General features: G+C 47.1%; 3 protein-coding genes across 3 annotated transcripts in view; all 3 read left to right on the top strand.

Moving 5' to 3' along the window:
- The first annotated feature begins 339 nt into the window (after nucleotides 1-339).
- Nucleotides 340-6,149, top strand: LOC130377243 (metalloreductase STEAP1-like). The gene is made up of 7 exons (XM_056584279.1): nucleotides 340-678; nucleotides 1,170-1,272; nucleotides 1,403-1,630; nucleotides 1,873-1,978; nucleotides 2,214-2,380; nucleotides 3,606-3,770; nucleotides 4,396-6,149. Exons 2-7 carry the CDS (start codon nucleotides 1,174-1,176, stop codon nucleotides 4,660-4,662), a joined length of 1,032 nt encoding a protein of 343 aa, XP_056440254.1. The 5' UTR covers nucleotides 340-678; nucleotides 1,170-1,173; the 3' UTR covers nucleotides 4,663-6,149.
- A 266-nt stretch (nucleotides 6,150-6,415) lies between these two features.
- LOC130377586 (metalloreductase STEAP2-like) lies at nucleotides 6,416-12,764 on the top strand. The gene is made up of 6 exons (XM_056584744.1): nucleotides 6,416-6,726; nucleotides 7,724-8,217; nucleotides 8,936-9,102; nucleotides 9,881-10,408; nucleotides 10,816-10,980; nucleotides 11,101-12,764. Exons 2-6 carry the CDS (start codon nucleotides 7,782-7,784, stop codon nucleotides 11,404-11,406), a joined length of 1,602 nt encoding a protein of 533 aa, XP_056440719.1. The 5' UTR covers nucleotides 6,416-6,726; nucleotides 7,724-7,781; the 3' UTR covers nucleotides 11,407-12,764.
- Nucleotides 12,765-13,237: 473 nt separating this feature from the next.
- Nucleotides 13,238-27,770, top strand: part of LOC130377676 (cilia- and flagella-associated protein 44) — an 18,691-nt gene continuing 4,158 nt past the window's right edge. The window contains 28 exon segments of the mRNA XM_056584831.1: nucleotides 13,238-13,298; nucleotides 13,977-14,133; nucleotides 14,426-14,588; nucleotides 14,952-15,054; nucleotides 15,539-15,755; nucleotides 15,889-16,003; nucleotides 16,382-16,546; nucleotides 16,756-16,911; nucleotides 17,031-17,078; nucleotides 17,310-17,409; nucleotides 17,575-17,669; nucleotides 17,995-18,195; nucleotides 18,447-18,557; nucleotides 18,696-18,848; nucleotides 19,213-19,437; nucleotides 19,531-19,679; nucleotides 20,839-21,124; nucleotides 21,366-21,421; nucleotides 21,976-22,138; nucleotides 22,393-22,520; nucleotides 23,254-23,465; nucleotides 23,896-24,052; nucleotides 24,364-24,541; nucleotides 24,870-25,111; nucleotides 25,382-25,631; nucleotides 26,034-26,237; nucleotides 26,723-26,933; nucleotides 27,251-27,352. Of these exon segments, the coding sequence (XP_056440806.1) occupies nucleotides 13,238-13,298; nucleotides 13,977-14,133; nucleotides 14,426-14,588; nucleotides 14,952-15,054; nucleotides 15,539-15,755; nucleotides 15,889-16,003; nucleotides 16,382-16,546; nucleotides 16,756-16,911; nucleotides 17,031-17,078; nucleotides 17,310-17,409; nucleotides 17,575-17,669; nucleotides 17,995-18,195; nucleotides 18,447-18,557; nucleotides 18,696-18,848; nucleotides 19,213-19,437; nucleotides 19,531-19,679; nucleotides 20,839-21,124; nucleotides 21,366-21,421; nucleotides 21,976-22,138; nucleotides 22,393-22,520; nucleotides 23,254-23,465; nucleotides 23,896-24,052; nucleotides 24,364-24,541; nucleotides 24,870-25,111; nucleotides 25,382-25,631; nucleotides 26,034-26,237; nucleotides 26,723-26,933; nucleotides 27,251-27,352 (4,408 nt within the window).

Genomic DNA, 27,770 nt, shown 5'->3' with positions numbered 1-27,770 from the left:
GAAGAAGAATCTTGCTGGCCAAACAATTTGATTTTGGCGGATGACCATTTATTTGCTTGCACCTGTCCTTATAAAACACACACACACACACACACACACACACACACACACACACACACACACACACACACACACACACACACACACACACACACACACACACACACACACACCACCAAAACGAGAGGCAATCAATGGTCAGGGACAGGTCAGGAGAAAAAATAGGCTTGTCCGGCTCGTCCTGCCAAGCGATCAATGATTGGTCGGTTTTCCCCGGAGACGACTTCAATCTGACATTCGGGGCGGGTCTTGTCCCTCACCACGTTCGCCCTTCACTGAAGTGCAACAAAGTACTCAGAGGCTCTGGTTTGTGAAGGGAGAAGGACGAGACCAGGGCGAATGTCAGCGTGCTTTCGCCACGCAACATTGCGGACATCCTTTTTATTTTGAATTACCATAGGTTTCTTACCATACCCGGTAATGTGTTTTTTTTGTATGGTTAATTGTAGGCAGTTTAAATTGATGACCTCATTCTGACAGTAGGGTAGTAGGTCACAAGCAAATATTAGAGTTGCTTTCGTGTGTGATGTCACTTTGTCAACGTGGAGTGAACAGCTGATTCCAGCCTCAAACTCATCGACGCGTCGATTCAGCCAAGACCAGCAAAAGGGATAAAAGGTAATTTACTGTACTTTTAAAGAAGACATAGAAATAAATAACGTCCTCGATTAATGAACATATTCCAAAACCAATTGTAGACCAAATTCCTCGGTAAAAAAAAAGTTTAACTTTTTTATTAACTGAGGCCAATAATCCAGATTTTCTTTGACTTTTGAAACATGGCCAACTAATGCGGACTAAGCCCTTAATGCCCTTGAAACCCAGAGTTATTTGAAGTGGACACTGCTCTAGAGTTATTTCAATTCTTAGGGGGCCAGGCACAGAGCCATGGAAGCCTACTTAAGCCTAGAGAAGGTCTCATTATTAAAACCCAGCTTTTACCTCAAATTTACTTTGGACCTTTCTCCCACATACATCCCTAATACTTATAGTAGAGGTGCTGCATGGCTGGCAGCTCAGTCATGGTAATGTGCTGTGCAGTTTTCACTAGACCAATAGATGTGTATACAGATAAGAAAATATATATTAAATGTTTTTCTACTAAATAGGTGGATGGAGACATGCCCCTGTGTTCCACGACGTGCAGGGGCTGCAGATCAGGGGGGGCAGCAGGAAATGGTAGACATGGCAGAAACAGGCCATGAAGCAAAGGTACCAGGTCTTATCCATAGTATTTGGGTGGGGGGTGTTGTCAAACCATCTAGCACGGTACACGCACACTTACGTTCCCCACCAGATTTCCTGGTACCAACCCCCCCCCCCCCTGCATCCTTGCCTCCAGGACTGTCAGTGCCAGGGGTCTGCAGGGATCTGTAGGTCCGGGGCCACCCCACTCTGGCAAACTTCCTCCTTGGAACTCTGGGGTCCCTCGAGGGAACAGCCCCTCTTCCCCGAGTGGCAGGTGCCACTGAGGGTGACCTTTGCGCTGCTGGCCGTCACCTTCATCTACACCTTTCTCCGAGAGGTCCTGCAGCCCTACTTGGTGTTGAGCAAGAACAACTTCTACAAAGTGAGCCCCGCATCCTCCAGACCTTTTTCACAGGCGCACTCGTCTCCCTAGGGAAGATGCCTAGGAAGGGAAACTTTGAATGTGCGGATAGTGGCACGAGAGAGAGAGAGTCAGGGTCATCCGAGGGGATTTTAGTTTTCGTTACATGCTTTGGATATTGTCTTGGCAAATTCTTCCTCGTAAAACTCTGTTTCTTTTCCTTGTTGTTGTTGTTGTTCATTATCTTGTTCTGGTTGTGCCAGGTGCCAGTGCTTGTGATGAACAAGGCACTGCCATGGACATCCATCACATTGCTGGCTCTCGTATACCTGCCCGGCTTACTGGCGGCCATGTTGCAGCTTTACAGAGGTACAGTCTTTCCAGCGGAGCCATCACTCTCTATTTGAATGCAATCTCTTTTGGAAATAAAATGAGGAACAACACAGAATTTAATGAACAGTACACACTTTTCTGAACTTCATTTGACTTTTTTTCATGTTTTTTGATTCCCTTGGAAACACATTTCATACCAAGCATTTGACTCATTTCCTTGTCCACTGCTAGGTCATTCATCCCTCCTCCTGTTTATTCCCCTTGTTTCCAGGCACTAAGTACCGTCGTTTCCCGGCATGGCTGGCGGGCTGGATGTCTGTACGCAAGCAGCTCGGCCTGCTGTCCTTCTACCTGGCCTGTCTTCATGCCCTCTATAGCCTCTGCTACCCCATGAGGAGATCCTACAGGTACAAAGTGCTAAACTGGGCATACCAACAGGTGGGTTGTAAGGCACAGTTGTTGACTCACATACATTGAGAAAAGCTGTTTTTGTGTATGTACTCCCTTTGATTAACGCTTAAATCTTTGCTCCAGCAGCGCTAGGTATATGTACACATGTAAACAGCAACAAAGACAGCTCACACAAGATGACAAAATAAATAGGCCAATGTAAATTCTTTCTTTTGTCCCTTACTTAATTGAGTACAATGGTGAACTGGTAATTGCAGAATCAAAGAAGAGGATAAGAGTGTCTTTGTTTTTAGGCGTTTTCTTTGAGAAAGGTATAAACACAAAATGGGCTGTTTCCCATTGGTTGGTTAATTAAATGTAAGATTTTTAAAGAACAAAGATAATGCGAATTGATTTTGTGTCCATTATGTTAAGTTAATACATTTTCAGACTACAACAATGCAGTCGTCTGTCAGGCAGTGCTGGTCAACTGAACAAAATGGATTCACTAAGAATTTTTCACACGCAACCAGCATTTGTTCAGTAGTGCTTTGTTTGTAATGTATTTATACGAAAGTGGGCAAACCACCAACTGTTTTGTTATTCATTCAGACAATTGAGTGAAGCAGAAAGGGAAAGGATCAAAAAATGACAAGGAATGTAGGATACAGAACAAATAATGAATGCCACTGACACAAATTACAAAAGAAAGGACATTTTTCCCAATTACACATTGGGTAAAAGGAGAGATCTTGACAAGGAACATATAGAAGAGATAATCCCATCTTGGAATGGGTATATTTCCATTTGCATTTGCATTTATGATGTAAAATACCTTCCTCCTTGAATTTTAAAAACTGCGTGAGGTGTTGCTTAGGTGTTGTTTTAAGAGTTGTGTTCCAGCAAGGTTGCCCAACAGCTCATAGAATAGCAAACTTGTTTTCAATGGCATGTAAGGCTGAAAGGCCTGTGTAACTGTAAATGCTACCTCATGCTTCCTCCCTAAATTCCTCCTTTCCTCAATAATATTCAAGTTGAAGTGACTATATTAAACAGGGTTAGGGTTAGAGTTAGGTTGAAGGGACTATATGTAACAGGGTTAGGGTTAAATTGAAGGGACTATAAAGAACAGGGTTAGGGTTAAGTTGAAGGGACTATATTGAACAGCTCAAAAACGGTAAACGCTAGAGAAGGCATCCATCCGAGTTTGCTGATCCCAGTGGGAAAGTGGACATGAATAAAAAAACTAACTCTGCGGCGTCTCCCGACTCAGGTGCAGCAGAAAAGGGAAGACGCCTGGGTGTCGGAGGACGTATGGCGGATGGAGATCTACATCTCCCTGGGGATCATGACCCTGGGTCTGCTGGCCGTGATCGCGGTCGCCTCCCTGCCGTCCATCTCCAACAGCCTCTCCTGGAGAGAGTTCACCTGGATACAGGTACACACAGCTTGGGGGCATCCCGCGCAGGCATCTGTGTTGTTTAAGGCCGTGACAAGAACTTGAACCTGAGGCATGGATGGTCTCAAAGTATTGATGTCACAGTAGCATCATGTTAACAGGTGTGCACTGAAAACTGTAGTCTATTGTTGGCGATCAATGTGGGAAAAGGTGTGGGGAACAGGAGAACAAAAGGAGTAGTCCCGTCTGCGAAGGCACCAGGGATCCGAAACAGAAGTCCTCTGTAAAATAACCGTTAATGTTGGCCGCTTTAGATGGAGTAATGATTTCTGGTGGATATAAATTGTGGCAAAATATTTACTCAGCAATTTATGCTAAACCCCATAATAATAAAATGTCCCAAAACATAAATAGCAATTCGGAGAAATCGTAACTGAAACCTTTCCAGTAAAAACATAAGCAAAGATTACATGAGTGTAAATATATCTTACTTTGCAAATGTGGAGAGTTCAACATGAGACCCTCAAACACGAGTCAGGAGGTCATATTTCTATATATTACAAAAAATCGAAATAAACTAAACGCATCCTGAAGACAGTAGGAGAACATTGTAAAAAACGAGTTCACTCACTCACTCTTTACCCCCCTCCCCCCCCATCCTCAGAGGTCTCTGGGTTACACGGCCTTGCTGCTGGGCACGGCTCACGCCCTGGTGTTCGGTTGGAGCAAGTGGGTGGATCCCGCACAGTATGTGTGGTACACCCCCCCCTCCTTCGTCCTGGCCTGCCTGCTCCCCCTGAGCGTGCTCCTGGTCAAGGCGGCCATGCTGCCTCCCTGCCTCGCCAGGAGGCTGGAGCTCATCCGTAGGGGCTGGGAGCGACCAGACAGGAGGACGTCTTTAAGCCCTAAAGAGGAACCTCTTCTCACTTAACTCTGACTTGCGGTGATTTGTCAATGTATGCAAGGGCATTCACCACGAAAGGTCGGGGCAGCTACCTGAACATATTGTCGTTGACAAACGCTGACCGATACATGAGCAAGTGGCCAAATATTCAGTGGGCAGATTTGTTTAGGAATAAAGGGGCGAAGCCTGGGAGACATTGCAAGAAAAACAAGTTGAGGCGGTTGTGGGATTATGTACACTTGTACGCTGCCAATTGGTCTACAATGGTTTAGGTCCTGGTGGTTGACTGGTTGATTAGTTAACATGACTCAACTGGCAGAATATCTATTCTGACAATGGAACGCGCAACCGATGATTGTGTGATGCTGCGTACAGTTTATTTCAATGTATGAAATCTGATAAATCTTCTGAAATAATGGGGCAGAACGGCATTTCAAAACGATATATTAAATTAAGTTGATTCCGAAAGGGTCTTTGTAACTGATGCCGTTAGAACTACGTTTACAAAAATATGTTTGCATTGGACAAGCAACAAAAGAAAATCATGCGGATTGTGTCTGAAGCAGAATAGTTGAGTCATAAATTGTGACTTTTTGTGGTCATATTTTGCCACTTGTAATTATGACATTGCCATTGTTACATTACCAAATATTATTTATGGTTGACTGATGATACTTGATGGTCCATATCTGTATATAGTTAACTATGTACTATCTAAACCCCATCCCTTAAGTTTCCCTTTCCTAAATGCTGCTTCATGGCTAAAGTAGCCTTCAGAAACGAAAGAAAATTTAGTACAACTTTCATAAGCACTGTATAAAACTTAGATATACAGATATCTATATAGCTTCCAATGCAAGACTATGACATTTGGCAAATAATCATTAACACAGTCCTGTGTCAATGATATTTTGGTGTGACACGTATAAACATGCCGCTTATTTTCCCATGCTTGGTTTTTTTATTGCTGCTATCTATTGTTTACCCATGTGAGATCATGCCCTATAACAAGTTTGACTCCATTTATGGTAATTGTTACAAATTCCAGTTTATTGTATGCAAGGACATCAAATCACACCCTGTAACTGATATTTTCTACAAAGTAAAAATGCTGGCCTGGAGCTCTCTCGCTGTCGACAAGAATCTTACTATCCACACTCCCTAAACCACACACTGACACACCCAGCCAGCCAAGCCACACTCGTTAAAAGCACATGGTTACACAGCCATTTAGAGTAGACAGAACCCTGAAAATGCTTGGTGATTGTTTTTCTCCAGGAAACATCTCTTTACCCAAGGGTATCCACTGCTATTTTAAATTAAATCGTCCCTCTTTGCCCTTGCATTATAAGCATTGAATACATTATCAGACAATGTGTATTAGGATATCCAACATAAAGCTACAGAGCTAAACATTTCATATAGTATTATAATATAATGTTTAATATATTATACTTTTATTATATATACCAATGTCTCTTTTTTCATGCTTGCTAATATTCATATAATATGACGATAATTTCAATAAAATGTTTGTTTCAAATAATATTGATTCGTATTCATTGATCGCAAGGCGAGTTTTCTGAAAATTCCATAAGAACTAGTGTAAAATAATTGACTTGTTTGTATCGCGACAGGTTACGCCGTGGAGCGCTAAATATCGCGAGGTTTAATGCTCATGCGACAGGGCTGAATTCCAAAACTCCCATGATCCCTAGATCCCTCTAGGAATCGCTAAAATACTTACTGATAAGATACATTGCTGCATCCTCAGTCCCCAGGCTGATGCAGCGGCCGATTTGACGAGTAGTTTCATCAAGTTGACAATGGCGATAGAAGAAAACATTAGCAGGAGTTTAGCAGAAGTCGCGATTTACGGACAATTGGAATGCAGCCTGGGAATGCTTTCCCTGGGCTTCAGCGTCATTCCCGCGGCAAGTCAGTGCGTGAATTGACAGGGCAAATCCCATGCATCCAGAGGAGAAGCGGGGAAACCCTCTGTAAATAGAAACCTCTCTACCACCTGCGATGACCAGCCGGCATCTGTGTTAAGCTCTTCCACGATGAGTGCATCATTCAAGGAGATGTAAGGTGGGTGTGTTGAATTAGGCGATAATATGTCAACATTATTACAAAACATATTGTATTGTGTTCTTTTTTAAATAGCGTTGTGAGATTGAATTGGGGTTATTGGCGGCGCTGACCGGTAAATCTGCATTGTGATTAAGTAGGCTGCTCTTTATGAAAATACAGATTCGGTGTTATTCCCGCGTCCGCCTGGCGTGTCAAGGTTATCCATGACCTATAACGTGCTGGTTGTGCGCTTCTAGCTCTACAGGTGAAGTGTGCCCGAGACAATACGGCTTTCAAATGCATGCGTCTGCCCTTGGAAATCGTGCACAGATGTTGAGCATGCAAGGTCATTGTAACAGACAACCGCTTGCTGTTGTTTGACAACATGTTTATTATCCCTGATTTGCGTCCTTTCCATCGAGTCAACAACGCCATTAACGTCTAAATTAACCTTTACGTCTGCATTTGACTGTTGCCACGATGTAGGTTGTCACATATTGATGAACCATCTTCACAGCAGCCTAGTATTGCCAAAATAGGCAGTAGATGATTATCCAGACTTCTGTGAAGAATATCCTAACGATGAGGCGAAACCTCCGATTTCTGGCAATTGCATATTCACTCTCTTCAATCGAATTGAATAATCTGATAAGGCTAGAATAGAAAATATAGCTCGTCTAAAAGGACAAGCAAAATAAACTGCAATGCCTTACAAAACACGCATCAATAAAAAAATATATAAATGATAGATTTTTGTCTAGTTTGATTAAATAGACTTTTAAATAATTGTATGTGATGTCAACCATATGTGCAACTGCCATCTCCATAGACACGTAAAAACAACCGTTTACAATTCAAATGGTTTATTCCTGAATTATAAACGCATAGTTTTATTTGCACCAATGATTTTGATATAGTTATCAGTGGTGAACCTTGACTCTTAAACCTTGTCCTCTAGAAGTGAGGCGGTAACTTGGTTGTGTGGCAGAACTCTAACCCTTTTTGATATCCCTAGAGGTACCGTCCAAGTGTTCACCCCTCAGCCGAGAGAGAGCGATAGAGAGGGGCGCACCATGGATTCTATCTCCATGATGGACGGCGTCAGCCCCGTGTTCGCCACCACCAGCTCCGCCTGCTCCTCCTCCTCCTCCTCCTCTCACCTCCACCGCCAACTCCACCCGCCGTCCTTCCCCTCCTCCTCCAACGGCTTGAAAAGCGGCGCCCGGGACAACCCCGGCTACTCCGCCTCCCCGGTGGAGGACACGGCGCGGCCATCGGTGGCCGTCCTGGGCACGGGCGACTTCTCCAGGTGCCTGACCACCAGGCTGCTGCGGGGGGGCTACCACGTGGTGGTGGGCAGCCGGCAGCCCCAGCGCGCCGCCCACCTCTTCCCCCACGTGGTGGACGTGACGCACCACGAGGACGCGGTGGCCAAGGCCCCCCTCGTCTTCCTCGCCATCCGCCGCGAGCACTACCCCGTGCTCTGGGACCTCAAGCACCTGCTGGAAGGTGAGGGAGGGAGGGAGGGGGGGGGAGGGAGGGAGTGGATGGAGGTGAGGGGTCGGGAGTGGATGGAGGGGAGGGTGGGACTGGATGGATGGAGGGGGGGAGGGAGGGAGGGGGAGGTAGGGAGGCACTGGAAGGGAGGGAGGGGAGGGGAGGGGCAGAGAGTTGATGGAGGAGAGGGACTGGGAAAGGGAGGGAGGGATTGAGTTGAGGGAGTAGGGATGGAGGTAAGTAAGAAATAAGGGAGGAAGAAAGAAAGGATGATAGAAGGATATAGACACGCAACACATGCCATAATAATAATAAAGGAACTGGTTCCTATAGGAGTCGTATGGGGAGTTGTAACAGTCACTATTACTGCTCACCGAATGCTCAAACGTGCCTTTTGGGAAAGTCATGCACGATGCTCATGCATAATAACAATGTTGCACATTATTCGATCGATGACATATGTTTATGAATCATTTCTTTCATAACAATCATCACAAATCTCCTAGATTTGATTCACGTCGCTGAATGCCGACCCCATCAGACGTTGTAAGCATTCAAATCGGGAGGGTTGGCCGCCCTAATCGTAGCCGCCACAGTATATTGAAGCCATACCCGTACAAACAATATGAATAATTACGTATCTGGAAACAATCCCAGGTCTCACTGCAGTGACGCTCCATCCATGCTCTGCCAGCTAACATGTTGAACGCTTTCCCATGCCGTCCACCAGGGAAGATCTTGGTGGACGTGAGCAACAACCGGCGGGTGAACCAGTTCCCCGAGTCCAACGCAGAGTACTTGGCCTCGCTGCTGCCCCAGGCGGTGGTGGTGAAGGGCTTCAACGTCATCTCGGCCTGGGCCATGCAGCAGATCTGCCCCAAGGACGCAAGCAGGCAGGTGCGCCAATAACCAGCTCAGACTCTCACTGGTGTTTGTACTGCGGTTAGACTGATGCACTCGCCACCAATGGCACTTTGTGTCTTGTATTAGTCCAAGGCACGGGCCAAATAGGGCAGTGTGACTCAAATGGGGGGTTGCTTTGCAGCCTACTCTAGGGAAAGGTCTTGAAGATATGTATATCTGGATACTGTCATCCAGAGCAGCGTGCTGTACCTAAGGTCTACCGAACAGATGAGGATCGTCTGAGCTTGGGCAGAAGTAGTCGACAGAGCTGCCCACGTTTTCCTATCTCTAGAGAGTTTAATTCCTTTTTAATTGATGCACGGTTTGAATGATACAGCAGCCCCTGACTCGTGAGCTGCAGATTAACTCACAGGTTTCACTGCCAGATTACTTATCAAAGGTAAAAGCATATTAACCCCTGCACTGTGTAATGTTTCTAGTGCAGCTAATCTGTCCAGTCAAACATATCAGAACTAGAAAGTTTCTCAGGAATAAAACACGCCTATGCACAAGTCGATGGACCCATGGAATTTGCCTCTTTATATTGTTTAATGCATAGTTTTATACCGTGGGGAAACTATAAAAATAAACCTACAACTCAAGCCAATAGGGTGCAGTTTTAACAATGCGCTATCGCCTTCATTTCGGCTCGTGATTCTTGAGGTGAATATCAGGTCAAGGGCTCAGAGCCGCCCGGTACACCAGATGCAGCATTACCATGGCAACGTGTGTGACCCACCAGGCCTTGTCCTCGTCTTGTTCCCCCTGCCAGGTGTTCATCTGCAGTGACTCCCTGGAGGCCCGGCAGCACGTGATGGAGCTGGCCCGGCGGCTGCACTTCCAGCCCGTGGACATGGGGGCGCTGTCGTCGGCGCGGGACATCGAAAACATCCCCGTGCGGCTCTTCCCGGCCTGGAGGGGCCCCGTGCTGTCCTCGGTGGCCCTCTCCATCTTCTTCTTCGCCTACTCCTTCGCCCGGGACGTCGTCCACCCGTACTCCAAGCGGGGCCAGAGCGACTTCTACAAGATTCCCGTGGAGATGGTGAACCGCACGCTGCCCGCCGTCGCCATCACCCTGCTGGCGCTGGTGTACCTGGCGGGCCAGCTGGCCGCCGGCCATCAGCTGTACCACGGCACCAAGTACCGCCGCTTCCCCCACTGGCTGGAGGGCTGGCTGCAGTGCCGCCGGCAGCTGGGCCTGCTGGCCTTCTTCCTGGCCGGCGTGCACGTCCTCTACAGCCTCTGCCTGCCCCTGAGGAGGTCGGAGCGGTACCTGCTGCTCAACATGGCCTACCAGCAGGTAATGTCTTAGACTCTTTCTCACACCTGTTTTGGTAGAATTAGCTGTCAACTTGTTTATGTTGCATATGTCCTTGCTACTTTACAAGTTGTGGCAGTGCCCACCAATCCTGAAAAATATTTAATTTTATAGTTTATCCACAAGGAATGCAAGCATTTCATCTGATTATTTTAAACTATTACAAAAATATTGTAAAAAAAAACAGGCATAAACATCTGATGTCTTACCTAAATTACTTTGTTTTTGCTTCATTGAACTCTTTCAGTGGTTTGGTCAAATCTTAGTTCTAAACGTCTGCCTTTGAGCCTGTGGTCTGGGTCTGTAGAACCAATAGTATGGACCTGATTTGACCGGTCAGTGTTTGCTAATGCCTCCCTGCCCTCTTCCTCTCGCCGTGTGGTCTGCAGGTCCACGCCAATGTGGAGAACTCCTGGAACGAGGAGGAGGTGTGGAGAGTGGAGATGTACCTCTCCTTTGGGATCATGAGCCTGGGGCTCCTCTCCCTGCTGGCCATCACCTCCATCCCCTCCGTCAACAGCGCCCTCAACTGGCGGGAGTTCAGCTTCATTCAGGTACAGCACTCAGAGGGAACAAATAAAAAATAATTCAAATAAACAACGATGACACATAGACCCCACATGTCCGAAAGGACGAAAGGGAAAGAGTGACGAATGAAACTTCCTCCCCTGCAGTCCACGCTGGGCTACATCGCGCTGCTCATCGCCACCTTCCATGGCCTGCTGTTCGGCTGGAAGCGGGCCTTCGAGGAGGACGCCTACCGCTTCTACCTGCCCCCTAACTTTGTGGTGGCGCTGGCCCTGCCCGTGTGCGTCATCCTGGGGAAGGTGCTGCTGCTGCTCCCCTGCGTGGCCTGCAAGCTCCACCGCATCCGGCGCGGCGGCGAGGACGGCCGGGCCGCCCGCTCGCTCTGGACCCAGCCCCCCTCCGCGGGCCCCTCGGCCCTGCAGGTGTCCCCCGAGAGGGTCACCATCATGTGATCCAAACCGGAGAAACCCGATCTCCAAAGTGCCATGTTTGGACCGTCCACGTTGCTCTTTTGACCTGTTGTCGTGACTCGCCTGTTTGGAAGGGGAATGAAGGGTACGGTTTGTGTCCTTTTTTTTTTTATTGCAATAATGAGGATCCCTGAGTCTCCCTTTCCACAACACTGTGCCATAGATAACACCTGTCTTACCGATGCCTTCTTCATTATTTAGCGATGCCTTCATCCAGGGTTATGATGGCAAGGGCCTTCCATTTGATTATTGAGTAATGAATTTGTATTTAGTACTGTATTGATATGAGTACCTTTGCACTATTGAGAACGGACGACGTGTTAAAAAATAATTTATGTTTTATTGCAAAATCTGGCGCACAAGCACATTGGGCTTAAGAATTAACAGAGAAAAACAAAGTAGACTGATGGAAACATGGATCCAGCATAGTGCAGCAATTTGCCTTACTTTCTTTGTTTCTGTCCTTTGTGACGATTGTGTCTGTATTTGTCGTCATCAACACTGTGTGATCCCATAGCTGTGACCAAGAATTTGACTCTTTGTTTGTTTAAATGCTGATATAGAGGAGACAATAGAAAACGATATCAATAAGAAAGCCCACCACCTGAATGCCAAAATAAACCCTGGTGGCATGACTTTGTTTTAATGTTTTAAGTGGAATTGTTCAACATTTGGTGTAAAGGTTCTCGCTCTGTTATCTATTTAGATGTGGTCTACCGAAGACCTTGTTGCGATGTTGAATGTCAAACATCAAAACCTGATGTAAACAAAAAGTGTTAGTTTGGTTTCCCTTGAACAAATGTACTAAGTGTACCAATTTCTTTCCAAGAAACAATCTGTTAAGATAAATCAATTGTAATGGATATTTGGACAACACACCTGTTGAGAAAGAGACATTCTTTGCTTTTATGTCATGTTTTAATCTAATTTATTTGATAAGCATAATAGGGATTTAGTAGTCCTCACTTAAGTTCAATAACAGGGCTGTTTCTATTTTTATGAATAGTTTTATTTTATTATTTGGTTTACACAAAAAAATATCTAAATATTTCCAATCGTGCAGGATTTTTCTTTGAGAACACTGTGTATGCACTTGTCTTTTGCATACCTTTATGTTGTTATTGATATTGTGACCAAAGGCTTTAATTATTTTTGAGAGAAAGGGGCTGAGCGAGAGAAAGGTTGTGTACGTGTTTCTTGTTACTTCAAACTATTTTGTTGATTCAAAGTATTAAATGCCAACTTAAAAGAGTTGTGGAAAACAATCTCCGTTGTTTATTAATTTACAATCAACCCATTATCCTGCTACTTTAACACTTAACTGTCAAATGAGAGTGATGTGCTCTTGACGGCCCCCTTTTCTCTCCTTCCCGGCCTCCAGGAGGAGCTGTTGGCCTTCTTTCGTGGTACCCAGGATCCCACCACGCGTTCTAACCGTGAGGGTCGCAGTAGTCATGCAAAACGCATTGAAAGATCATTCGAAGGTACAGGCTGACTTTTCCTATTGTGCTCACTAGTTCAATGACTAAAGAGTCATTCAGCCACTCCAAAATGGACAATGATAGATTAGGCTTAATGAATCGTTCAATAATGACTAAAAGTCCCAGTGCTGTTATACTCTATATCAACACTCATGGTATGCCTCTTATCAAATCAAATTACTTGGTCGGAACTAATTATATAACACATATAAACGAATTGAAAACAAAACGACAAAGGGATAGGGTTGTGGTTCTTTAATAGGTCCAATGTTGTGGTAAACTAGCACGTGTGTTAGGACCGTTACGGTTGCTGGGCAACGAGTCAAACAAAGATGGCCTCGGACGATGGCTTAACCCAGACCCAAACAAATGTTTTACCCAGAGCACAACAAGGTAATTAACCTTAAACAAAAATAAAAAGCATCGCATATCTGTTAAAATGTGAGATTTCTTTGTATCACATGTTATCGTCGGGCTGGACATTCTATTAACGATTGAATGCAGTGCACCATCTAACACAATGTCGCCATCTCACCACGACATTGACGACGTAATTTACGTTTATTGCATGAAAAGTTATCGTTAGTCCTTTCGTCACTATGTACAATTCAAGATATATACGGCAATTAGGCAAAGATTATGTGTGTGTGTGTGTGTGTGTGTGTGTGTGTGTGTGTGTGTGTGTGTGTGTGTGTGTGTGTGCGTATGAGAGAGAGAGAGAGAGAGAGAGAGAGAGAGAGAGAGAGAGAGAGAGAGAGAGAGAGAGCGTGTGTGTGTGTGTGTGTGTGTGTGTGTGTATGAGAGAGAGAGAGAGAGAGAGAGAGAGAGAGAGAGAGAGAGAGAGAGAGAAAGAGAGTGAGAGTGTGTGTGTGTGTGTGTGTGTGTGTGTGTGTGTGTGTGTGTGTGTGTGTGTGTGTGTGTGTGTGTGTGTGTGTGTGTGTGTGTGAAAACAAAGTTGCCAGTGCAGCATACTATTCAAACACTCAAGGCCTGGTGTCAAACCCTTCACATTAAAAGTTATTTCTAGTCCTGGTGATGCAGACCTTCCCCCGTCTCCACTCCCCTCTATAGATGCTGAGAGTAATGGGGTCTCGCCAGAGCAGCCGGAGAACGAGGAGGATGTGGCCACCAGGCTTCCTGTCGACATGTACTACCAGTACGATGAACTGTACTCCAAACCCTTTGCAACGCCAGACTCAGACATTCCTGAGAATCTACTAAACCTCTCGTATCCTTCCTGACGTTGATACTCAGCCTGTCCGAACAGTACCTTTGAAGTTGACATATTGTACCACCAGGTGTGAGTGAGATTAGCCGTTACAAGCCATTTTGAAAATGGATCACCAGCATACATCTAGGTGGACATGCCAACTTGTGATGTCATAAGAGGCCGATTTTCAAAACGTCTTGTAACGGCTAATCACCCCTGGTGGTATAATCTGTCACCTTTAACCATTCAGCCTCTTACATTTTGATGCCCGATCTGTAGCTGAGCCTGGATCCTTAAATCATGTGTGAAGTCACTCGTTCGGATATGACTGTGGACGCAGAGCCAACCTACAGCTGCTGGACGAGAGCACCCTGGCCTTTATCGCGGGGAACGTCCTGGTTATGCTGGACATTCCCACTAAGCAGCAGCACTACCTTCGCTCGTGTAGCGGCGGAGGGATCGGCGCCATCATGGTGAGGTGCAGCCTTAAAGGAACTTGCACACCGCCCCAAACAAACACCAACATGAGGCCCGTTGGTTGGCTGTGTCATATCCAATTGGTGTCCAATCGCTACCACCGTCTGAATCTTCTCTAAGGTGTTTGATAGGTCAGAATGCAAACATATTTTAAGACTTGTTGGATGTCTGTCATGGAACATCTCAGTTAGCAGACGTTAAATTCATATTTATATGCGTGCTTTGTATTGCACAATATAGAATTAATATAGGCAGGGCTTTTACTTTTCTGAATTGACATTTCTGCATTTAGGGACGTTTGAGTAATGAAGTATATCTGTTCTGTTAAGGTGTGTATTTGTTTATGTGTTCCACCATAGTCCCACCCCAGCAAAGAATACTTTGCTGTGGCAGAGAAGGGCCACCAGCCTTTCATCGTGGTCTACGAATATCCCTCACTACAGCCCTACCGCATCCTGCGAGGTACAGTAGGCCAAGCGAATCAAAGCTGCTGCTGCATCAATATTATATGTATTGTTTACTATACGTATCACCAGACTGGAGTTATGTTCCAATGGATAAGCTAATATTGTTGTGGCCTGATCCCTAATTTCCCATCTTGCATTAATGGGGGTCAATTTACTCTCAAGATTTGAGCTGTGTTTTCGATATATATTGTATATTCCAAAGGTCTGCATGTAGATAAATACAGACCAATACAGATTGTAGATGTTCAATTCGATTTTTTAACAATATTCTATACAATATTTCAACAAATAATTTTCTAAAATGGATTTCTTTGAACAAATTAAAATCTTTATAATTTTTCAAGGGTTAAATATGAAATTACATTTAAGGGAAAGCATGCTTAAACATGTCCAGGACTATTTTTCTAGGTTCAAACTATGATATTTAGGCGCCGTCACGTGTCATGGTGAGTTATAATGAGCGTCTTTGTGTGTTTCAGGTGGTACAGCGCTAGCGTACAGTTACGTGGATTTCAGCCCCGACGGCTCCCTGCTGGCCAGTATGGGCAGTGCGCCCGACTACATGCTGACCCTTTGGGACTGGAAACATGAGCAGGTGGTGTTGCGCTGCAAGGCCTTCTCCCAGGAGGTCTACAGAGTGACCTTCTCGCCAGAAAACCCAGCACATATGACCACCTCAGGATCTGGACACATCAAGCAAGTGGCCATGATAGTCTGTGCATATTAGCATATAGTAATAGAGACGCACTACATATTTGTATGTTGTTTATTGGAGATACTTGATTGCAAAAATATTTGTTCTGCTGTATGTGATTCTTTGCTCAAATAGATTTTGGAAAATGGCCAGCACGTTTACCGGCCTCAAGCTGCAAGGGCTTCTGGGAATGTTTGGGAAGACATCCCTCACTGACATTGAATGCTATGTGGAACTACCTGATGGAAAGGTGTGTGTGTGAGCAGCCTCCATTTCTTATAGCATACCCCAAAATAAGACTAAAATGTTGTTAAGCAGTAATGATCTTTAGCTTTGTATCATTGTAATGAATTGATGGACAAACAACAAAATATATTTTGTCGAAGGAGTTTAGGGCTTTCCTGTCATCCATTATTTCTCTTTTAAATTTGTACCATGGGGCTTATTAACAGAGCAGCCATCTTGGGTCCGTTGGTTCGAAACGCTAGCTGGGTGGGGGGAGGGTTAGGGACCCTCTCCCAGGTAGCAGGTGGTTTGAGATCCAGGATTGGCAGCTCGGTGAATAGAGCCCATGACGGCCTTATGGATTAAGATACCCGTCCTCATGTTAATGCTCTGTGTCTGGCAGGTGGTGTCGGGCTCAAAGTGGGGCAACATGCTGGTGTGGGACGGGGGTCTGATCAAGGTGGAGGTCTGTCGCAAGAATAAGAAAACCTGCCACTTAGGGACCATCCAGCAGTTTTCCCTGGACAAGGGCGAGCTCATGTCCATAGGAGCGGATGGAGCTATCAGGGTAGGCTGCATTCTTTCGCAGGTCCTTTCACAATAAAAGTGACTATATATGGCCATCATGAAAAATCATACTTGGTACTTTTACTTTATATTTGGAGCAGTTGGTGTTTGCTCAAATGATAGTCACGTTACAAATGAAAAGTGCTTGTGTGTATGGGAAGTTATTGAAACCCATTCCATACAAATGGTGTTCCTGGCTTGTGGCTGTAGACGTGGGACTTTGAGATCATCAACACCGCCAACGCAAGCAACGACAGCGGCCTGTTTGAGATGGAGCCCATGAACGAGCTCCGGATGGGGGGCAACGCCAGCCTCTGCTCCCTGGTCAAGAGCTCCGTGCCAGAATCTTCCATCTGGTTTGCACAGGTCAGAGGGCAAAGGTCACCCGACACTCTATCAATGGCTAACTGCGCATGCAAAAAAGTTGCTTTTGTCTCAAAACAGTCAATGCCAATGTTATCTCTCAAATTATTTTCACATTCTAGGACTCTAATGGGGGAGTTTGGAGACTGGATCTCTCCTTCTCCAATATTGTGAGTGAGCTGCCAATTTATCATATTTTCCTCTCTGTAATCACAGGTGGAAATTAGTCATCTGGTGATGATGATGATGATGATGATGATGATGATGATGATGATGAAACCATAACACTCAGTTTAATTGCAGCAGAGCTGACGCCATCATGACCATTGTGTGGAAAAGGTCATCCATGGTACCCATGTGAAGTACAATATCTCTCTTCCATGTGTGTTTTGTGTCTGAAGTCTGAGGAGCCCACGTGTCTGTTTACCTGTCATGCGGGGGTCATCCAGGGAATGGATGTCTCCAGGGCAAGTCACCTGATGGCCACTACCGCTCTGGACTGTGAGTGGAGTAGCTCTACCACACACACACACACACACACACACACACACACACACACACACACACACACACACACACACACACACACACACACACACACACACACACACACACACACACACAATAATCAAGAATGACGTACATATGCTATCATCTCTTCCGCAGGCTCCGTCAAGGTTTTTGACTTTTTGTCCAAAACTGAACTGACCTGCAGCCAATTCAAACAAGGCGGGACTGCTCTCATCTGGGCTCCATCTTTGGTATGCTTGGGTCTGTGTGTGTGTGTGTGTGTGTGTCTGTGTGAACGTGTGTGTGCGTGTGTGTGTGTGTGTGTGTGTGTGTGCGTGTGTGTGTGTGTGTGTCTGTGCGTGTGTGTGTGCGTGTGTGTGTGTGTATGCAATTCATATAACAAACCGCATGCAACAAATGCACGTACTGCCTCAACACTTTGTACGGTGGTCATTCTTCCATCATAGTATGTAGTAAGAAACACAGACGACGACCCTACACAGTGTGTGTGTTGTTAACCACAAACTCTTTGCGTGTGCGTGTGCGTGCATGCTGGTGTGTCCTCACTGTGAGCAGGTGAACGAGAAAGGCGGCTTGCTGGTGACGGGCTTCCAGGATGGGGTTGTGCGGCTGCTGGAGCTGTTAGACCCCCAAGGGGTGCACGCACTGGCGGGCAGCGGGGACGCCGAGCTACGCCTCAAACAGGCCCTGAAGCCCCACAATGCACCTGTGACCGCCATCGCGTACGAGCGCAACGGGGAGGTGCTGGCCACAGGGGTGAGGCCATTAGGGTGGATAGAAACCGTTCTGTTCAGTTTATTTCATCAGGTCCTCATTTCTTTTTTACACTGTAAACAGTAATATCTGCAATGCAAACGATGCATCAATCTTTCTAATCATTTATGGGTGACCACAGACAACCAGCACCAAAATTTGGCTGCTACGTCCATGTCGGTGTCGACAGCTGATGGAGCTTTATTGGCGTATAAAGACTGTCTTTCCTTGGACCTGTCTGTGTTTGTCTGCAGAGCGAGGAAGGCACTGTGTTCTTCTTCGCCGTCGGGGAGGAGTACAAGCCCATTGGTCTCATCAATGTCCCGGGACCGGTCCAGGGACTGGAGTGGTCCCCGTACTCTGACGTACGTCATCTGATGATGTTTCCCCCCCCCCCCCCATAACAACCTTTAAATAACCTCAAAGGTCCAGGTCCAGCCTTCTGGGTGTGCTTCATGCTAGGTCTCTATCATGGGGTGTTTTCTGTGTATTTTCGTCCTCAGTGCAAGAGTACTCTCCTGGTTTTCTGTCGAAGTGGCCATGTGGTGGAGGTGCAGCCTCCAGAGCCAGTGGACCAGAACACCGCTAAGACGTACCGCCTGTCTGGGCTGCCCACCAGAACCTTCCACTTCAGGAGCATCAGGTCTCGCATTAAGGTGCTTTACTCCGTCACCTCACCTTAAGACGTGCCTCTACACACCGTCGTCATCCTCCTTCCGGCTGGCCGCAGATACAGGGCACTGATCTAGACGGAGGCTCAGTTTGGGAAGAGTGTTGTGCCCTTTGCACATCAATGCCCTCCACAAACTCAGTCCCCACGTCTCATGTGTTGTGGTTTGTGTTTATGTGCATCTGTGTTCTTTGTGACGTGTTCTGTGTCTTTTGTTAATTGGTGGAATAATACAGACCTGAATCGAACCAAAGTGCAATAGCAATACAAAAACACAAGAGAAACGACACGACAAGAAATGAGAAAAGAGTATATGTTTGTGTGTGTGTGTGTGTGCGTGTGATCTTCAGAGGGAAGAAGAAGTGGCCCGTCGCCGAGTTATTAAGGACGCGAGGAGGATCAAGAGCGAGGAGCGGCGGAGGAAGGCGAAGGAGCAGGGCCTAGAGCCCACAGAGGAGGAGCTGCAGGAGGAGGAGGACGACGAAGGAGACCTACCTCCTATCTTCATCCCTGAACCCCCTAGTCCTCTGTTCTGTGGCTTCCGCTCTGAGCCCGGCATGTTCTGGTTGTCCATGGTAGGCCGCCGTCACAGGGTCGCCCCGTGAACACCGATGGAGGGTCGGGCTGAAAGAACGGACCCTAATAAACCGAAAAACTCATTCTTCCAGGGGGGCTACGACTCAGGCTTCCTGTACCACTGCAGGTTCTCTGAGGAGGACCAAGACCGGGACCCCAAGGGGGAGCCCCAGGACGAGCCCTTCGCATTCCTGGCGGTTCACAATGCAGACGGCGACCCCATCCACACCGTGTCCTTCAGGTACCCAAGCACAGCTTGCCCGGCTCTTTCACCGCCAATGTTGTGGCCAGACTTATTGAGAATGGGGCTTGATCAAGATCACAAACCACAGCCTTTGCAGAGTGGTGCAGTGAATGTTTTGCAAGTAAAAATATAAAAAAGAAGTAAAGCATTTACATGCTTTAGGATTTAGTAGCCGTTCAAGGTGGTCAGTCACATTTATGGGGGGCGAGTGCCACCCCAGTGTGCTCCGTGAATTCGCCCCTGATCACAATCATCCTATCAATTTCTATGTATGTATTAGTTTGGTTTTTAGGAATACTAGAACAGTGATTGAAAGGCTAATAACCAACTTATAAACCCTGGGAGATCACAGTATTCACTCCTGTCTCTTACCCCTAATGTTTCATGTAATATATATTATCGTACAGAAGCCATGTTTAATTTGCAATTTATCAAAATTTGAATCCAAACAAGCCTCAACCCCAGGCCTACTTCAACTTAGATTTGACAGCGTCTCCAGAACTTTTAAACAGGAGCAATAGAAGAAGGATATTATGAGGGAAAAAATCAATAGAAAAATCAATGCGGAAAAAAGTCCAGTAGTTGCTGGTTGCTTCTATACAATCAAACTTAACTTTTTGCATTATACATAAATGCACTCTTCAAGCACCGACACACTTCAACACCCTCCTCTCTGTCTACCCCTCCACCCTTCCTCTCTCCCGCCCCTCCGGCACCCCCATCCTCTCTACCTCCTCTCTCTCCCTCTCTCTCCCTCTCTCTCCCTCCTCTTTCCATCCTCTTTCCCACCTCTCACCCTTCTCTCCCTCCTCCCTCCCACCTCCCTTCCTCCTCTCTCCCTCCATCCTTTCTCCCTCCCCCCTCCATCCTCTCTCCCTCCTCTCTCCCGCCCCTCCGGCACCCCCATCCTCTCTACCTCCTCTCTCTCCCTCTCTCTCCCTCCTCTTTCCATCCTCTTTCCCACCTCTCACCCTTCTCTCCCTCCTCTCTCCCTCCCCCCTCCATCCTCTCTCCCTCCCCCCTCCATCCTCTCTCCCTCCCCTCTGCCTCCTCCTCCCACCTCTCACCCTTCTCTCCCGTCTCCCTCCATCCTCTCCCCCTCCCCTCTCCCCCCTCCCTCCCTTCTCTCTCACCTCTCTGCCCCCCCACCTCCCAGCGAAGACCAGCAGCTGATGCTGTGTGGGATGCACTCGGGGGTCCTGCGGGCGTACCCGCTGGGCCCCGCGGACCAGCGGAGCCTGTCCTCCCTGGGGGCCTACTGGGGCCTCAGTCTCCACGACAACCAGTACGGCCACCTGCGGCACGCCCGCTTCAGCCACGACGGCCGCTTCGTGCTGACGGCGGGCGAGGACGGCAACATCTTCTCCCTCAGCGTGCCCCTCCCCCGGGAGCACAGCCCGCCCGGGAGAGAGAGTCCCAGGGCCAAAGTGCCCTCGCCCAGGGTACTACCCAACCCCCTCCACACACACACACACACACACACACACACACACACACACACACACACACACACACACACACACACACACACACACACACACTCTTCTCTTCCACCTCGCCCGTCAAGCAAAATGTGACCTCATGACGCTATGTATATATATATATATATATATATATATATATATATATATATATATAATTTATATATTTATATATATAACTTTCCCCCGGACTTTGTGGCAGGAGGGTGTCGAGATGGAGGGACAGGCGGTAGACATTGAGGACGCAGCGGCATACAGGTGAGTCACTAGATAGGCAGACAGTCTCCAGTCATTATCTCCTGCCCTCTTTCTCCCCGTCCTTCTCTCTCTCTCACAAGAACCGATGATGTCACCACAAAATCAAAGTTTGTCTGAATTAGAGTTCTCTGTCGTTTCCACAACTCTCTCTCTCTGTCTCTCTCTCTCTCTCTCTCTCTCTCTCTCTCTCTCTCTCTCTCTCTCTCTCTCTCTCTCTCTCTGTATCTCTCTCTCTCTCTCTCTCTGTCTCTCTCTCTCTGTCTCTCTCTCTCTCTCTCTCTCTGTCTCTCTCTCTGTCTCTCTCTGTCTCTCTCTGTCTCTCTCTCTGTCTCTCTCTGTCCCTCTCTGTCTCTCTCTGTCTCTCTCTCTGTCTCTCTCTCTGTCTCCCTCTCTGTCTCTCTCTGTCTCTCTCTGTCTCTCTCTCTCTCTCTCTCTGTCTCTCTCTGTCTCTCTCTGTCTCTCTCTGTCTCTCTCTGTCTCTCTCTCTCTCTCTCTCTCTCTCTCTCTCTCTCTCTCTCTCTCTCTCTCTCTGTCTCTCTCTGTCTCTCTCTCAGCATTGAGACGGCTAAGCAGCGGCTGGAGTTGGACCGGTTGAAGCAGCAGGCGGAGGCCAGCAAGACGGGGCGGCGTGGGGAGATGACCCAGCTGAGGAAACGCTTCAGGGAGCTGCTGAGGCTGAACGACGGTCTGCCGGAGCGGGTCCGCCTGCCCCGCACGGTATACACACACACACACCTACCGACTCGCACCTCGTTGGCTTTGATCCCTGTTCATATAATCATCATTATCATCATCATGTGATGACATCACTGTGATGACATCACTAGCACGTCAGTTCTTGTGGACTGAAAGAGTGATGGAATGATAAAATCAAAACCACTTAACGAACAGATTAAGCAAAAATATAACATCAAATAATATGTGTCTGTGCGTGTGTGTTTATGTGTGTGTGTGTGTGTGTGTGCGTTCAGGAGTTTGAGGAGAGGCAGATGCGCGATGCGATGGCGAGGGAGACGGAGGAGCGGGTGGCGGCCACCAGGAGAGAGCTGGCCTGGGAGCAGGAGCGCAACACCATCGCCCTGGAGAAACTGCAGCAACGGTGACCCACACACAGCACACAACTCTATAGTCACACACACACACACACACAGCACACAACTCTATAGTCACACACACACACACACACACACACAACTCTACAGTCACACACACACACACAGCACACAACTCTATAGTCACACACACACACACACAGCACACAACTCTACAGTCACACACACAAGCACAGCACACAACTCTATAGTCACACACACACACACACACAGCACACAACTCTATAGTCACACACACACACACAGCACACAACTCTACAGTCACACACACATACACAACACACACCTCTATAATCACACACACATACACAACACACACCTCTATAATCACACACACATACACAACACACAACTCTATTATCACACACATACACAACACACAACTCTATTATCACACACATACACAACACACACCTCTATAATCACACACACATACACAACACACAACTCTATTATCACACACATACACAACACACACCTCTATACTCCACACACATTTTATAGGACAGCAAACCTAAAATTCCTAATTTATGAAGTGAATGAATGCACACTTTACAAGACCGGTGCGTTATTTAACCATTAATGAACATAAGTTCTTACAGTAATAAACATTGAATTAACAGTTATCTCATGGTCTAGTAATGATTTAGTAATGGTGCTCTTGTTAACTTATGGTGCTCCTGTTAACTTCCTCCCTTCTCTGCACCGCCACCCCGGCAGGTTCCGGGACGCGGTGTCGTGGGACACCATAACGGTGTCAGCCGTGGAAAGCGAGGACCGTGTCAGCACATACCGCCTGCCGGCCCAGGTTGAGGTCAGAGGGCACGGGGCCTCTGGCGCCGGGGGGGCCAGGGACGGCCCGGGACAGCCCGGCACGCAGGGCCGCCGGGGGTCCAGGATGGAGCCCGGGAAAGACGGCGGCAGGAAAGACGGTGACATAGATATATATATAGATCTTTTATCTAGGGCTGCTCGATGAGGGAAAAAATCATAATCACCATTATTCTGGTCAATATTAGATCACGATTATTCAAACGATTATTTTTGAGTTTGAAAACGTGGTGCATTTACTAAGCATTTCTCTCCAAAGAAACACTTTGTAACTGAGACCTTTGAAATGTCCGCTTAAGAAAATAGAAAATGTTCAAATAGAAAATGTTCAAATCGCAAATAAGGTACAAATAGGTATCCTGCTGTTCTAAGAAAAATGTAGACATCTACTTTAACTCATACTATTATATGCTAGACTCATCATTTACGACGTCTAACATGCTTATGTAAGTAAAATAATCGTTCAACTATCAACCTCTGGAAAAAATATCAGTGCATGGAATAATACAGAGTGGGTTTGTGTCCTGACAGCGGCCGGGGAGAGACAGCACGCCTCCCACCTCTCCACGGGGACGCCTGGGGGCCCCAAGGTGGCCGGCATGCAGGCAGAGAGGCTCCAGCGTGCGGCCGAGAAGGCTGAGCGAGCCCAGGCGCAGATCGACACCTGGAAGAAGAAGTGGGCCGAACTGTGAGCTTTGCATCGTGACCGCCACACCCATATCGGCTGCTCGCGTTAGAAGGGGAAGAAAAAAAAGCCCTGGTCAAAAGAAGCCAATGACCTTTATTCCTTTTTCTACTCGTGGTAATGTAATTGACGTCGCTGGCAGTTACTCTCTTATAGAATCAACGAGCTTAGGGGGACGGTTCCCCTTTAACGTGAATCTTATTAAAGATTCCCTTAAAGATCAAATGATACAGTAATGTTGGGACGAAGAAATGAATGAGATTCCCTGAGTTATGTTGTTTGAAACGGTCCCTTTTTTATCATATCTCTTTCAGTTATGCCGCCAAGCCGGATGAGAACTGCGAGGACCCTGCCGACGTGCTGGCCATCCAGCAGGCCATAGAGAACATGGGAGACTTCAAACTGAAGACGGACAAGGACTACAGCGTGCCGGAGCACCTGAGGACCAGCGCCGATAAAAAGAGGGCCGATCTGGTGACGCTGGAAGGCCAGGTAGCAACAGGAGCATCTTACTGTTGCACCTTGTTGGCTCATTCAGTTCTATGATCAGTACTAGGACTCACCTCTTCTATACACAATGCTAAATCAATCTTTACTGTGAATCAGATTCTAGTTAGGAAGACTACAGCTGCAAATAAGGTGACCTTAATTTGCAGTCCGTGCTGGCAGGCTGAACATTTCAACCAATAATAGGATTTATCATCAATTATTCTATCCTGCCTTATTCCTCCAATTACTCAGTTTCCCTGTGCTGTGCAATGACAACACAAGAAACTCAGTTTTATGCATTTTGCATCCATCCACCCATCTTCCCTCCCAGGTCTACGCCAAGAAGACGGAGATGAACGCTCGCGTCGTGGCTCTGCGGGATGCCAAGGTGCGCCTGGTGTCCCGACAGCGCCGCTGGTCCCGGCGGCTACAGCGGGTCGGGCAGCAGCTGCCGCCGCACCTGGTCCTCCCCGTGCCGGCCCCGCTGGTCCTGCGCCCGGAGGAGGTGCCTGAGAGACGGCTGCAGTACAGCCGCGCCACCCTGGAGCGCTACGCAGCCCTGCGAGCTGACGGGTGAGTGGGGAACCGCTAACATCTCGGTTTCAGCTAACGGTTCTCAGCAGCCAGAACCTCAAATGTACAGTGTACTAAGACCATTGACGTTACTGGTTTGAATGGGACTGATCGGGAATGTAAATCGCTGACCAGTGATGTCCACAACCATACTTTTTGGGGTTTTTCGCAAAGAAACAGAGTTGATGTTGCAGAGGCTGATTTCAGTTTTCGGTGAAACGGATTTGTTGTAAGTTTAAGATAAGTCATGAAATCCTTAATTTTCACCAGGCCCACCAATCAGACACAGGAAGGGAAAGGTCTGACCTTTCTAGAACAGCTGGAGCAAGAGATGCTGGGAGCAGAGGAGGAGGAAGAGGAGGACGAAGCTGAGGAAGAGGATGGAACTCCCTACTCGGCAGTCAAGAGCAACGATATTCCAATGCCATCGGCAATGCCTGTCGCGACGGAGCTTGAGAAGGAGTTGAGGATGGAGCAGGAGATCCGGTTGACGTACGAGCAAGACTGCCTTCTGGAGCAGGTATAGATATTGTTCTAGAGTCTAGACCCAATGCTGTTGTTGACGTTCCATACTGATGGAAGATTGTTGGAGCTGGGCTATTGCCCAGTGGCTTGCTTGATTGTTGTTGTACGAGGGTGATGAGTATATATGTATATATGTATAGATATTATGTAAAATAAAATATATACATATTCATATATTCAAAAACTGTACTTTTACATATATGTCGTCCATTTAGATTTAAAAAAAAAAAAAAAAAAAAGATTAGGACGTACTAATACCATGGACTAAAGATGATCAACATACAACATTTCAGGGAAAAATATTAATTTTGGATACATTCTACCGGGGGGAAGCTCTTTCTCCTCTGTCGCCTCAACCGTATAACATACTCCATTTCCCACGTTCCCTTGTTCCCAGATGGCGGAGGCCAGGGCCGGGTTCGACGGCGAGCTGCGCCTGCTGCGCCACCAGAAGCTGGAGCTGGACTGCCAGGTGAAGCGGGCCGACCTGCAGCACGTCACGCTCTTCCAGGAGCTGCTGCTGCTGCAGGACTTTGAGGACAGCCAGAGCCCGCTGCAGGGGAGGCTGCAGGCGCACAGGGACGACCAGAGGGACGTCATGGTACGGGGTGGCCGCTGTGTGTGTGTGTGTGTGTGTAGGGGGGCAGGGGGGCTGGCACTGGGGGTTGGTCTTCCAGTACGGGATCCCCCGAATGTATGTGAGCCAATGAGCCACACTCACTTTATCCTTTGTATCACTTCTTGTTCTCACTGTTTTAGTTTCTCTATTTATTATTAGCTTTTGTATTTATTATTGTGATATTTTATTGATGCTACTACTTATTTTTACTTTGTTATCGTGATCGTTGTTGCTGCTATGTGACTGTGAGGAACTAAGCCTTAGAATTCCAGAGAGAAACTCTGAATCGGAAACTGAATAGTTGTTGCCGAAGGAAGTGGTTAAGAAGATGGAGTTTAGATTTACTGGAATCTCCCATTGGTCAGTGAAATACTGATCGTCCAATCACACGGCCCAACAGGTGTGTAAGGATCGAACGTCCCTATGCCCAGTATATCAATGTAGTCCTGGTCTCTTCCATGCTACAGGACCAACTGGATGGGTGTGGGGAGCAGCTGGAATCCAAGCGGGATGACATTGGAAAGTTGCAGGAGAGCGACCAGGCGATGATGGCCGCCCTCCAAGTCTCGGTGGGAAAGAACCACCCGTTTGCAGACTTCCTCACTCGAGTCTTTAAGAAGAAGATCAAGCGGGTCAAAGCCAAGGAACCGGGTGAAGAGGAAGGTGAATGGGAGAAGGGTGCGAGTGTGTGTGTGTGTGTGTGTGTGTGTGTGTGTGTGTGTGTGTGTGTGTGTGTGTGTGTGTGTGTGTGTGTGTGTGTGTGTGTGTGTGTGTGTGTGTGTGTGTGTGTGTGTGTGTGTGTGCGCGTGTGTGTGCGTCTGAAAGTGTCTGTGTGTGTGAGTGCATGTGAGCATTTTCATTCACAAATCCTCCTGTTCATTTTCTTTATTTATTCACCGTTTATTTCAGTTGTTTTTATGTATTTATTTGTCCTTCATGTCCTGTGCTTTCTGCTGCGGAACCCTGATTCATCTGATGGTAATGTGTGTGTTCAGAGGAGGAGATGGACAGTGAGGAGGAGGAGGATGAAGACTCTGATGAAGACGACAGCGTTTCCAACGGCGGCGAGGCTCTGGACGACAGCGTCTGTCCTCCCAGTCAGTGCCACACTTCGGCTTTCCTTCTCCCTCACCCTCTTGTTACTCTCATGTTGGTCGGCTGTCTAGTGCACCGATGTAGATTTGTAGATTCATTTGGCACATAGAGCCTTCCTATCATCACATTGGATATAACGTTGTTATCGTCTGCAGGCGTGGTGTATGATGGTCAGAAGCACTTTATTTAGATGTTCCTCTCAATATCATAAAGAAATGCTTAGAAGAATGTTTTGGTGATGTTTTGCTTCCCATTTGTACATGCGTGGGTGCCTGTTTGTATTTGTGTGTGTGTGTTGGGACGTGCGCGTGTGTATCTTTGTGTGTGTATATGTATTTGTGAGTGCGTGCGTGCGTGCGTGCATGTACATGTGTGTGTGTGTGTGTGTGTGTGTGTGTGTGTGTGTGTGCGTGTGCGTGT

This window comes from Gadus chalcogrammus, chromosome 23 (assembly GCF_026213295.1).
Source record: "Gadus chalcogrammus isolate NIFS_2021 chromosome 23, NIFS_Gcha_1.0, whole genome shotgun sequence".
In the NCBI taxonomy this organism is placed as follows: Eukaryota; Metazoa; Chordata; class Actinopteri; order Gadiformes; family Gadidae; genus Gadus; species Gadus chalcogrammus.
The sequence above is the reverse complement of the archived record's forward strand: the minus strand, read 5'-3'. Positions and strand labels throughout refer to the sequence as shown.

Excerpts from the sequence above, each read along its gene's own strand:
- LOC130377586 (XM_056584744.1), top strand. The coding sequence starts at position 7,782 with ATGGATTCTATCTCCATGATGGACGGCGTCAGCCCCGTGTTCGCCACC. Across the intron at positions 8,218-8,935 it reads CCTCAAGCACCTGCTGGAAG|GGAAGATCTTGGTGGACGTG; the intron begins GTGAGGGAGGGA and ends GCCGTCCACCAG. Across the intron at positions 9,103-9,880 it reads CCAAGGACGCAAGCAGGCAG|GTGTTCATCTGCAGTGACTC; the intron begins GTGCGCCAATAA and ends TCCCCCTGCCAG.
- LOC130377243 (XM_056584279.1), top strand. The coding sequence starts at position 1,174 with ATGGAGACATGCCCCTGTGTTCCACGACGTGCAGGGGCTGCAGATCAG. Across the intron at positions 1,273-1,402 it reads AAACAGGCCATGAAGCAAAG|GACTGTCAGTGCCAGGGGTC; the intron begins GTACCAGGTCTT and ends CCTTGCCTCCAG. Across the intron at positions 1,979-2,213 it reads CATGTTGCAGCTTTACAGAG|GCACTAAGTACCGTCGTTTC; the intron begins GTACAGTCTTTC and ends CCTTGTTTCCAG.